At 34.9% G+C, this 13,625-nt stretch overlaps 1 protein-coding gene across 1 annotated transcript in view; it reads right to left on the bottom strand.

Moving 5' to 3' along the window:
- Positions 1–4,991, bottom strand: part of LOC106061566 (calmodulin-A-like) — a 313,065-nt gene extending 308,074 nt beyond the window's left edge. The window contains exon 1 of the mRNA XM_056016321.1: positions 4,846–4,991. Within this exon, the coding sequence (XP_055872296.1) occupies positions 4,846–4,857 (12 nt within the window). The 5' untranslated portion in view covers positions 4,858–4,991. The remainder of the gene's footprint in view (positions 1–4,845) is intronic.
- Positions 4,992–13,625: the final 8,634 nt, after the last annotated feature.

The following is a 13,625-nucleotide window of genomic DNA, read 5'->3' as shown; positions in this document are numbered from 1 at the left end:
TTCACTTGTCCAAACAGAGGAACCCAGGGAAGAAGACTGGATTCTAAAGAGTCTTACATTTGAATCGATGTATTGAGTCATGCTTACATTTGAATCGATGTATTGAATCATGCTTACATTTGAAACAATGCATTGAGTCATGCTTACATTTGGGTCTATGAATTGAATCATGCTTACATTTGAATCTATGTACTGAGTCATGCTTACATTTGAATCAATGTATAGAGTCATGCTTACATTTGGTTTGATGTACTGAGACATGCTTACATTAGCTTTTACTAAAAATCTAATCAAGTCAATTTGTTTTTATTAAAAGCACATTTATCATTAATTACAAACATTTTTTAAACAACATAATGAATTGACGCTTCAATCAGTGATTAGTTCAAAGTAATTAATTAATTTGAAATTCATTTCAGTAAACAAGCGGTCTATGTCTGCAGCTGGTGATGTCATATTTTATTTAGAAAACATTCGTTCCGATCAGAATATTAATTGACATTAATAAAGGGACTTAACCGATGTTATTTTCGCTTTGAAAATAAAAAAGATAATATTTTCAGTGATGTATATGTGAACAATTTTACATTTCTGCTAACTATTCATGAGATGAACATGTGGTTAGCACAAAGTCTGATAGGCATTACTTTCTCCAACTAAATGTCAAGGATCTTATAGAACTGGGCGGGCTAATGGGAGTTCTTAGTTCCAGAGCCTTCTCTCTCGAGTCTCATCGTTGCAAAAGTTAAGCCGCTTTACAATTAGGTCAAGACACCCCTTGTTCTTTTAATTGATCTATTGCACTAGAGAATAATTACAAACATAATTATGTATAATACTTGTTTCCCGCCTTAACAAATCTGTATATGAAACAAAAGCAACCAATCATCTTGTATGTTTCCTATAATGAGTAATATGACCATAGAGCAACTTTGACTCGGCCAGAAGTACCAAAGTTAAACTGTTTTAAATCAAGTGAAATAAAAACAAAATACTTTAACAAACACAAAGCTTACATTAAATGTGATTGGATCAGTTATTTGGAGTCAATCATGTAATTATTTTTTTAATAAATCTAGACTAAAAATAATAAATTTGTGCGATTCGAAATATTTGTATCATTTGATTTTGTTTAACACAATGTCTTGTTTTTTAGCATGCTCAGTGGGCTATGGTACATCACTTATGTGGACCAGTTTGGAAAGCGGGGGGGGGGGGGGGGGGTGCTATCTGGGAGAAGGTTTCCGTGCTAGCAAGTATAAAAAAAAGTTACTCGAGTCTGAATTCGAGCTCGGTGGCTCACGCTCAAGTCTCCATGATGGAAGGCCGCCGCACGCACTAGCCATCGTGCTAGCAAAGTACTTATGAAAGTAAAAGGCTTCGTAGTTATCTAATTTTAGTTTCAAATGTATAGCTGACAACCTGATTCTCTTTATCTCCCCTTAAGTTAGTACAGTTTCTATATACAAACATTAATTCATTTCGACTAATTGGTGAATTAATTGGTCACTTATCTTATCTTATAAAATACAGACGTTGCTTCAAAAAGAAGATGATTACGTCCTATGCGTCATGCATCGCGTCATGCATGTTAGCCATGGCTCAGACTACCTATTCCATGCTCTAATAGCACTAGGGAAGAAGGAGCACTTGTACAAATTTGTCCTAGCATATGGAACGAGGAATGTGTCTTTATCTTTTGTCCTTTTTACTTTCTTAGTGTCTGTCCAAGAAACGAACGTGAGAGAAATAACGTGTACAAGATTTGTACCGAACAGAAAAACAGAGTGGGTGTAAACTTGGTAAAGATCTAACTTCTACTATACGATTAGTTTTAGGCGTTATCATTGCAGTCAAGGTGTCTTGTGACGGGAAAACTAGGAAATGTTCCAGTTTTCCTGTGCTTATTTGATTTTATATGCTTTCATGTGGCTTGGGGACCTCAGAGGTCTAGATCTAAACCCTTTGAAAGTTTAGCTTACGATGATTAAAATAAAGGTTACAGGTCAGTGTTCTACTTCTAATTTTCCTATACATTTTTATAATGACGCAATTAATATTAGTGATGTCATCATCATCATCAAACTCCAATTGAGCGAGGGCTTGAGAGGCTCAAATCCTCTCTTGCATAAGCCCTGAACAGAAACCGTGCTGTTAAGTGTAGTGCATACATGTCATCATTGTTGTTACCGGTCGTTGACTTGTAGCACCAAACAGCCGGTAGAAAACTAAACCGTTGTAGGCGTAATGGATCTTAACTAAAACAAAAATTCAAATAAAATAAATAACTTCCTTTTGTGAACAAACTAAATAACACTTAATTTATAATATAAACAAAATCAAGTTAATATGAAATCAAATCAATGTACTAGACTTTAGTAATAATATTCTTTAAGAAAATCGAACTCACTGCAATAACACAACCGTTCAGTCTCACGTTCTGAAGTCATCTCCCCTAACTAAGATCAAGTGACGACAATGCCGTCTATGTTGCATCATTCACAACCAATCGATACTTTCTTCCCACCATCACCAAATAAACACACACACACACACACACATAACAACCATACAGGTCGAGAATTAGTGATTTAGATAACTATGATTCTTTGAAACTTTCTATTTTCATAAGTACTGTCCACTTTATAGGTCAAAGTACAAGACCACATTCTACATAAAATGATCCACCTTTTTTTGTAATGAAAATAAATCTGCTTAATGAAATAATTCGAGCAAACTGATCTTCAACCCAATTAGCCACATCTCGTTTTTAAAGACGAAAAGAACTTTTAAAACTATACAAAATGGAAACGCATTTCATAGTGCATGAAGATATAATAAAGTGTTTGGGGCACATCCATAGAGAGAAAAGAGAGAGAGAGAGAGAGAAAGAGAGAGAAAGAGAGAAAGGAGAGAGAGAGAAAGAAGAGAGAGAGAGAGAGAAAGAATAGAGAGAGAGAGAGAAAGAAAGAGAGAAAGAAGAGAGAGAAAGAGAGAAAAATGTTAAGAGAATGACTATTTCATATTTAGTTGTTTTATTTTTTTTTTTTTGTTGTTCTGTCTGCACTGTAAAATCATAAACTTAAATGTATGATTACTTTGTATCAATGACAAATAACGTATCTAGAATCTTCAAAATCTAGAATCTTCAAAATGGCGGAGTTGAATTTAAGCCTAATGACACGTGCCTGGAGAAATAACTAAAGATCCATTTGATAAAAGACGCAGCTAGGCCTGTTGTAGAGGAAACTAAAGAAAAGTTAGAGCCAAAATAATCTTGCAAAATTGCTAAATGAATAGTTCGTCCATCGCGGTTCGATGATGACCACTTTTGTCCTCCAGGGGGCTGAGGGCTTTGCACTGGGGTTTCGTGTCTCCTCGTGTGGCTGGTGAGACCTATATGAGACCTATGTGAGACCTATGTGAGCCCGATATATCACTTATATGTTTAAATTATATTACTTCTCTTCTATATGATATTGTATTGTATATTGATTTTTAAAGGGAAACTCCTATGGTTTTTCAAATTTGAGTTATTGACATATTTAAATTCTGTATAAAAAGTTGTAATAGTAAACATTTTACCATTTTGTTATTCAAATGCTTAGAAACATTTCTATTTAATAAATTAGTCAGTAAATTCTTGACATCTAAAAAAAAACGGGTTTCTTTAATATTTTGTTTTTAGGTTAGGCATACGTCACTTCCCTCAACAATACTGAAAGGGAAACTAGATTAGACCAATCGTATCGCTTCATTCTTACAGTAGCTGTTAGGCTTAATGACCGCCTAGTCCAGAACTATGGTACAGTTATATATAGATAGATATATTTAAAAGCATTAGGACAACCAACTCGAGAAAAAAAGTAACATTTTCATCTAAGCCCCTCCCTGTACCAGGAAGTAAAAAGATCGCAGGTCTGACTGATTCGACCACAAACTGGTCAGAGTAAGGCTAGTCTAGACTACGTGTAATCAGTCACAACAAGACAACCAAGCGATAGTGTTTGTTGTGTGTTGAGTGGTCAGGCGAGAAGATACACACTGCCGTGGTTAGTCAAGCATGTAAATCTCCTTTAACACGCATTTTTTTCTTTGCTTGCAAGATCTAGATCTAACTGCTTAGAAGAAGATATATTTCTGTCACGAGAATGTAAACGTTACTGTAATGGTTTTCCGTTATACAATAAGTCAATAGATTAAATTAATAGGCATGCGTGACGTCACATAGAAACCCGGTGAAAACCTGACCGTTTTGGATGCGCAGGAAAATTACGTCAGAAAAATATCAATTACTAAGTTATTATTGCAAATAAAAACAAAATAATAATATATTCATTATCTGTAGATCAAAACACATATTATATCAAAAATTGTAGAGGAGTACAGGTGTCACTCCTTTAACATCGGGCGTTGCCTTTAGATCTATATTTCTACTTGTCCGAATAGGTGGAAGTGGCCCTGAATATTTTTATTACTTTTCTAACACAGCATTTAAAGTGCTCTATTCTATGTAGGCCTATGTATGATAGTATGAGTGTATTTTATGTTATATTATATGTAGGCCTATGTATAATAGTATGAATGCATTTTATTGTTTGGTAAATCTACTAAATGACGTTTTAACCTGATCTAGTAGAATTAGTCTTATTGAGACTCCATTACCCAGGTAAAAAAAAAGAATTATCACCTTTCTCTTGTCGGTATAACTAGCATTATATTAATATATTAAATACCCCTTACCCTCCCGACGAGTATAGTCCCCATTCACTAAGGTCAGTGATGGACATGAGACGGTTTCAGTGTTTTGTTAGTGAATAAATCTAAATGTAACGGTTGACTTACCACTTGGCCCATGGCAATGGAAGGTTCCAAAGAGATGTACTCCGAAAATGTCCAGAAGACGTTAATCCAGTAAGAATCTTAAATGTGGTCAGCACCAAAGCACAACAGTGGAATTAATCCTACTTTGTAATAAATAAAGATCTATGTCATTTGTAACAGTAGTGCAGATCTATACAGATTTAATCCATGTCTTCACGAAATCACATTGTTTATATTAGAAGGTCACACTACTGTCTATGCTTTTCACGAGCGAAAGAGCTTTTTTGGGCTAAACACACGAGGAGCGATCGAAAGCCTTTTTTTTTTCTTGACTTGAAATTGTATTAGTATCAAGATGAACACTTTAGATACTGATTCGTTCGGGTAAATGAATGTAATAACTAAAGCTAAAGGAAGATCTTGTGTTCAAAGAAATGTCTTATCACATACACTAGTCTTCCAGCATGCAGCTTGCAGAGGTCAGTGAAAATATGCAGGCGATCTCGAGGTTATAATTGAAAATGTGATAGGAGCTACCATGTTACAAAACAGTCAAGAGTAGCGCGGTAGTAAATGTCACACTTCAGCAGCTAAAATCTTTTGAAAAAAAAATGTAAACAAGAAAAGTATTACAAAATATGTTTTTTTAAGACAATAACTTCTTTAAACAACTTATAGAGCGATTTATTTTTATTATTAACTAATGACTGTAAAGATTTTTTTTTTTAATGGAACAGTTTTTACCTCGCCCCTACGACATTTATAGCGTAGAGCTTTTTTTTTTAAAAAAGTAAAGTAAAGTTCCCCTTTCAGACCTTGCGATCTATATGGCAAATGATCCCGAATTTACAAATCACAGTTTTCACCAGGATTCGAACCCTAGACCTCCGGTTCAGAAGCCAAAAGCTTTACAACTCAGCCACCTCGCCTACTATTAATTTTGTTACTTCTATTTTTTTTTTGTTTGTGTGATTATTTCAATATGTCGCCTGCACTGCGTTGGGTTCTATTTACTAAGTAGATCTCAGTTGTTGTAGGTCATAGAAAAGGTTGTAGAAATATGACTAATATTAAGAAATGAACATACATTGTCTTCATATAGCAAGTTTAATATTGTCTTCTTTTTTTTTTAGATTAAATTGGACATTACATTAAATAGTATCGTTAATCATGTTAAGTCTTCGTTTCTTCAAAGGTTTGAATTGCTGTTACAGTTATTATTAACTTTATTTTGGGTGCATGATCGTTGCACGTCACTGTTACAGTTATTATTAACTTTATTTTGGGTGCATGATCGTTGCACGTCACTGTTACAGTTATTATTAACTTTATTTTGGGTGCATGATCGTTGCACGTCACTAACCTATATATCACTATTTTCTTCATGCTAACCCCAACCCCACTCCTCTCTTGTTTCCAAAGACCACAAAAAATAAATTTTAAATATAGTAATTAAAAAAGTCAACATGCGTATTCAGAAGTTTATTTACATGGTTAAAAGTATTAATTTAGTGGGTCTGTATGTAGTAGAATATTTTTGGTAGGTTTTAATTCATTGCTGACATATCGAGTACATTTTTATTTTTATCTTATCTTATAAAATACAGACGTTGCTGAAAATGCCTACATCGGAATAGTCTATAAAGTAATTTAACGGCTAATCACTTGGTCCATTTTTTTTACAAAGCTTATATTAACTCCTTGGTCTATACTTGTTTTACAAAGCTTATATTAACTCCTTGGTCTATACTTGTTTTACAAAGCTTATATTAACTCCTTGGTCTATACTTGTTTTACAAAGCTTATATTAACTCCTTGGTCTATACTTGTTTTACAAAGCTTATATTAACTCCTTGGTCTATACTTGTTTTACAAAGCTTATATTAATTTACTCCGTGTATACACTATTTTTTTTTCTTTTTTCCCATTCTTGGATCAAGTTCAAACTTCGCAGTTATTCAATGTCGATGATAACACATGAATGAATAAAACAAAAATATATCATTTCATCAATTAGTGATAATTAATTCATTTATGTTCCTCTGGGAGTTCACAGGACTAAGTCAAGTCAATTAATATAGTTTTAAATAGAAATCGAAAAGGGAAGATAAACTTGCAATATTGAGAAATATTGCCTCAATTGAAGCGTGGTCTCCCTTCACTCAATGTAATGTTACTGCGATGTGCTGCTGTTAAAATACATTATTTCTAAATAACATGATTTTTATTCTGCTATTAATTTGAAAGTTCAGATTTCATGCTTTCATATTTCAGCCAACCTCCTTGTAAAAAAAAAAACAGTTCAATTGTATGCACAAACCAGCAGACAACAATAAAATCAAGTCTCAGGTAGATCTGTGCTGTCAGAGCACCAAGTGCACATAACCCATACAGTGTGTGCTTTTACAGACCACACAACCAGGATTCATTTGCACTTTCATATTTGTAAAATTAGATTGCTCGATAACTATTTGGAATCAACTGGACGTGGTCTGCGTCAAAGGGAATGACTTTTAAACTTAGGGGTCTTGATTTCAAGTCCTGGTGAAAACTGATATTTTGAATTACGGGATTTTAGGGCGCCCCTTAGTCTACACAAGTCTAATGGGGGCCTGAAAGTAAAGGTGGTTGCTCGTTGTGCTAGACACATGACAAACTCGTTAAAGGGCTAAAAGGTGGGGGGGGTTAACTTTTTCCAGTCTGTGTTAATAAATAAGACGACAGCTGGCATGAGATGATAAGACTTTGTCTTCTAGTCTGTATAAAACAATAAGACGACAGATGACATGAGATGTTAAGACTTTGTTTTCTAGTCTGTATAAAACAATAAGACGACAGATGGCATGAGATGTTAAGACTTTGTTTTCTAGTCTGTATAAAAAAATAAGACGACAGATGGCATGAGATGTTAAGACTTTGTTTTCTAGACTGTATAAAACAATAAGACGACAGATGGCATGAGATGTTAAGACTTTGTCTTCTAGACTGTATAAAACAATAAGACGACAGATGACATGAGATGTTAAGACTTTGTCTTCTAGACTGTATAAAACAATAAGACGACAGATGGCATGAGATGTTAAGACTTTGTTTTCTAGACTGTATAAAACAATAAGACGACAGATGGCATGAGATGTTAAGACTTTGTCTTCTAGACTGTATAAAACAATAAGACGACAGATGGCATGAGATGTTAAGACTTTGTCTTCGAGTTTGAAAAGTAAAAGATATAAAATACTGAAGACTTAAAATATTTGTTTGTTTAAGTTGATTGAGGTGACAGTTCACGTAACCAAATTTCCCAGTCAGCAGTTGTTCTTAGCAGGATATCAAGAGAGAGGCCGGTCTATTCTTTCACTTTGTCCAGCCAGTTTTTCTTAGAACGACCCTTTCTTCGTGCTCCATCCACTGTACCTTGAAGGATGACTTTGGACAGTGAGTCATGTATTACGATATGAAGAAACCAGCTCAGCTTTCGTCTCTTCACAGTATGATGAGTTCCTCCATCTTGCTAGCCAGAGTGTTGACTTAGCACAGTACAAACTTACTTCTCTTCTTTTATGTATTTACTCTCAAGGGCTTGAATTCTTTTTTCAGCCTAAGAGTTTACTGTCCTACTGTGACATCTGTATAGTAGGAAAGAGGCCACTAGCGAAGAATACAGTTCTAGGTTTACTTGATAGCTGTTGTTACTCTTCCAGATTTTCCACAACATTCTCATGACATCGGATGCCCTGCTTGAACGGGTTTTGATCTTTTGTATTGATCCTCCATCCTTCCTCTCTTGTCTTGCTTACCTCTAGGTATCTAAAGGAGCTTCTAATGTTTGGCCATTCAACCGTATGCAACATCTCGTACTGTTTCCACCAAAAATCAATATTTTGCTTTTTTCAACCCCGATTTCCATGACAGCTGCTGTAGCTGCATCATCCAGTTTGAATAAAAGATCTTTCTCAGGTACAGGTCAGGAAGGACATAAAGGAAAAAAGAAAATGTTTAAAATTTAAAAAAAAAAAAACTTTATTTAAAAGAGAGCAAGCACAATGTTTGTTTTTCTTGCAATCACTTTAAAAAAAAACAACGAAACAAAGTCAACATGCTAGGCCACGACATGTTTAAAAGCAGGAAATTGAGAAGTTTTGTCTCACATTATCAGAAATGTTTCTCTCTACCCCCCCCCCCCCCAACTCCTGTGGTACCTGCAACAATTCTTATAATTCTACCCCCCCCCCTTTTTTTTTCATTCTCATAAGTCTCACTTGCACTATTGTTTGTGTTAGAAACGTCCCCCGATTTGAAAGCGTATCATGGCAACCTTTAAGCGTTGAAAGAATAGACAACTCTGGTTAACTTCATACTTATCCACAGGTATGCTGTACTTTTGTTATGTCCCTTATTATGTTTTACATCGAGAGATTTTTTTTTCTAAAGGTAATTGATTTTCCTATGAGGAATGTAAGAGAGGAAAGATATGCTAGAAAAAAAGAGGAAAGATATGGTAGAAAAAATGAAAATAGTTTTTTCTGTACCATCTTTAATTATATTTTATCCCACACTTCAAACAGTTTTCATTGCTAGAAATAAGTTTATCATAAGTAAGTTGTCAACAATTAGCTAGTTTTCACCTTCAATATCGTCTCCAACTGGTTTAAAAATCTAAACATTGTAAAAAAGCCGTAGTATGATCAATGTCCACAAAACAATAGGCTTGTGTACAGTGAGCTATTATTCCTTATAGCTAATGGGTTGTATTGTCGTTGTGTTGGCCATATGACACCCTTGTTAACCGTGGACCACAGACACAGATGACCTTTAAATCTGCACTTTCGATCCCAAGATCTGAAAGGGGAACTTCACTTTTTCTAAACTGGGGACCTACCTATTGTAGGCTACTTCTCTTTTTTGAAATATCTGCCATTGGAAGGTTGTATACCAATTTCATGAATGCAGATTTAGACCTATATATTGAAACAGTGTTGTTTTTTTCTCGGATAGGACTTTTATTCTATTCATATATAAAATGCACACCACTAAAACGAGCTTCCTTTTAGATTATATATATATATAAATCTTTCAATGAAATGTTATAAGAACTCGGTGCACCAATGTCTATGAACCCTCCTAATTCCTTTTCACGATTCAAGAAAGATTACTAGACAACTATTTAAAGCAACAAACTTCTGCACATCACCCAAGCACGTAGTAAGGCCTCTGTTTGCTTAATAAAAATACATACCATAGGAAAACTTAAATCACCCCAGAACATAGAACACACAGACGCGCCATACAACCGGCGATGAAAGAAATGTGTGCACCCATTGTTTTCACCCTAATGAGCCGTTGAAGATAATAACTAAATGTTAGAGTAACGGCATAACCTGCTGGAGGTGGGGGGGGGGGGGGGGGAACGCGGGAGCGTGTGTGGGGAGGTTGTGGCGGTGGGGAGGGAAACGCGATCGGAAGGAAGACGGGGGAAAAGATGAGCAAATTTTTGCCTACTTGGCACTCACGCCAACTCGACTTCCTCCCTCAGGTAAAACTCTCTCACATCAAAGGTGTGCCTCTATGATTTCCTTGTTGAAGCTGAAGGTCTATTAAATTGAAGCAAAAGTTGTGATTTGTTTTAAACTAGTCTTTGATGAGGACCGTAGTTAAGATAAATGTGCACCTGTGTTGATGCTTCCTTCTTTGTTTGACTGATGCTTTGCGGAGCCAATTAGTAAGAGAATTATGACAAGTTCTCAACTAGCATCATGGATGGCCCGTCTTTATCATGGATGTAAAATAAACCAAACTTGATTGTGGTACATATTGCAGTTAGTTAGAGCCGTTAGACTTGTATTCAATTGATTGTGCAAACCTGCCTTTTATTCCCCACCCTTTTTTTTTTTTGACCCTTTTAAATTGTTCTTAAACGCGATAACCATTTTTAGCGGCCCCCGAAAGGGGAAAAGACACTATTAGTTTTGTATGGCCTGTCTGTCCGTCTGTCCCGTTTAGATCTCAGAAACTTGAAGAGAAAATGAGAATCGGACATCATGATATTTTAGATCATTGAAAGTTCTGATGCCACGGCTACTTTTTCTTTTCTGAAATATCTAATTTTTTAAATCAATTATGTAAGCAGTTTTTTTTTATAAAAATACACCATTTTTACAACTATTCACTATGAGTAGTAACAAACACTGGAGGCTTTTTAGTAATGGAGACTATGGTTTACCATTTTTAAACACATTTATGCAAATGGTTGTAGATTTTTGGTAAAAAAAAAATTTTTTAAATTTGAAAAAAAATAATTTTATAATTCATTGCTAAGTTATGTAAGTTCTGTCAAACTAAACACTATATTTAAAAAAAAAATGTTAACTTTTTTTTAAAAGAGATAAAATCTTTTTACTATGCAAATAAGTTGGACATAATTTTAAACAATTAATAATTAGTTTTTCATATTATCGCGTGAACTGTACGCTTCCACACCACATTGGAACAAAAAACTAAAGGAATTATTTTTTTTTACGAAAATGTTTTTTTTCTTGGGGCTTGGAATAAGAGATTGACCCTTTACAAAACAATTAGATCAATTAGATTTATTATAAGACATCAGTTAGGCCAGATTCACATCTAACTTCACATTAACTTTAACCTATCCCTTGATCTGCTGGACCTTTGGGGCACCACACAGGATCTGTCAACCTTCTTTCTCCATTCTTCTCTATCATTTGCCTTTGATAGAATTCCATTATGATGTTCTTTCTGAAAATATTGAAACCTGCCTTTTTACCTGCCTGGGTGGACCACTTCTGATAGAATTTAATACCGATATTCTTGTGAAAATATTGAAACCTTCCTTTTTTCCTGCCTGGGTGGACCACTTCGGGGGCCGATTTTGAGTTTGTGTTTCCACACAAACTGTCTTTGTAACCTTGTCTTTGACTATTTTTTAAACTGACTTTTAAGTAGTGATATGAAGTTCCAAACACTTGCTTCCTTCAAAGTTTGCCCTTGGCACATGATCTCAAAGCAAGACTCGTTGACTTTGCCCTTTTGATATTGTTATTGTTCATGTCTGTCAACATTACAGAAAACTGTCCTACGATTGTTATAGAGCTTCTATCCACTTCCCTAATACTAAATATTTTTTTTTACAAAGCTTATACCAACTCACAGTGGCGTAGCAAGGTACCCCGTGGGCCCGGGTTCAAGAATATCTTGGTGGGCTCCACTCCCCCCCCACCCCCCACCAACAAGACAAACTTAGTGTGCGACATGAAAAAAAAATCGAGGAGTCTGGTAAATTATATACCTATATACAAGTCAGGTATCGGTATATTTACCAAAAGAATTTCATGCAAATATTGTATCTATTTATATTCTATTGTTTAAATCGGCTTTTACAAACAAGTAATTAATATTTTCCAAGGGCTCATGTGGGCCCAGACTGGACACAAATGATGGGCCCATGTTCAATGAACCTTTTTGTGCCATGGTTGGTACGCCTCAGGCTGTGGGCCCGGGTTCATTGAACCCGTTTACGCCATGGATGCTACGCCGCTGATTGGACCTGTTATTTCTCCTACTTCCCATTCTCGGATCAAGTTGAAACTTTGTACAATTATTTAATTTTCCTATCAAAACATAAATCATTAAAAAAAATAATTTTAAAAATTCGTTAATTAAATAGTGGTAATTAATAAATTTTGATATTGAAAAGGGAAATAAATCTTACAACTTTGAGATATATGGCTGTATATATGTTGTTCTCCTTATATACGCTTTTTTAAATTTTAATTGTTTCTCGGATGACCTCTGACGTCATTCTAGTAACGACTAAGAAGAACATACGAGTCAATGTTGGCTTCTCTCGAAGATTCGTGTTTCTACACTGAATAGTAAATAGGCCTAAGAAAAGATTTCACTTCCGTTGCCATAACGGTTTGAAAACATTCATTAATAGAGAGAGAAGGTTTGAGGTCTAAAAATTAGTCTGTTCAGTCTATAAGTTCCAAGTTTCATGTTAAATCTACTTTTGAGAATATATAATTGAATTTGAATTATAAAGTGTATTGCTCCATGTGGGTTCAATCTTTTCACGATTTCTACATGAGCAGTGGTGTAGTAAGGGAGGGGGGTCCCAAATAAATGAATTTTTTTACATTAAATAATACGCTATTGCTATATAATCTTGCAATTCACGTGGAAACAAAAATACTAGATAGTATTGATCTAAATGATGTTATGGATACCTTTGTCACTTTGCATTATCTCGTCTATAAACAACCGTATTATTTATTAAGAGTCTTAATGATTAATTTTTATTAATTTTATTTATATACTATACCAATTAAAATTAAGACATATTTATAAAGTGCATTATCTCATGTCAAAATGCAGAGGCCCCTAAAAAGACCAAGCCTCCCCCCAGAGCACCCCAATCCCTAGCTACGCCACTGTACATCAGGACTAAATGAGTTGAAGACTTCCAGTATTTCTTCACCTATACAAGGCCTTCCGACCGAGACCATCGTTATAGACAATTGGTCTCGCTCCGACAGACTTTGGACATTGGCTAATTAGGTCATCAGATTGTATTTCTGAAACTACCAACTACGTATTCACCATCCACATTGTAACAATACGCATTGATAAGCACTGCTGGATTCACGATAACACACTGCGAGAGAAGATCCTTTAAAAAAAAAAGCTTATCTAAAGGGTAAGAACTTTGTCCTTAAAACTATATCTACAAAGTTATTTCCCTTATTTGATATCACAGATAACACAGATCTTGGGTAAAATACTCA

This window comes from Biomphalaria glabrata, chromosome 17 (assembly GCF_947242115.1).
Source record: "Biomphalaria glabrata chromosome 17, xgBioGlab47.1, whole genome shotgun sequence".
Lineage (NCBI taxonomy): Eukaryota > Metazoa > Mollusca > Gastropoda > Planorbidae > Biomphalaria > Biomphalaria glabrata.
The sequence above is the reverse complement of the archived record's forward strand: the minus strand, read 5'-3'. Positions and strand labels throughout refer to the sequence as shown.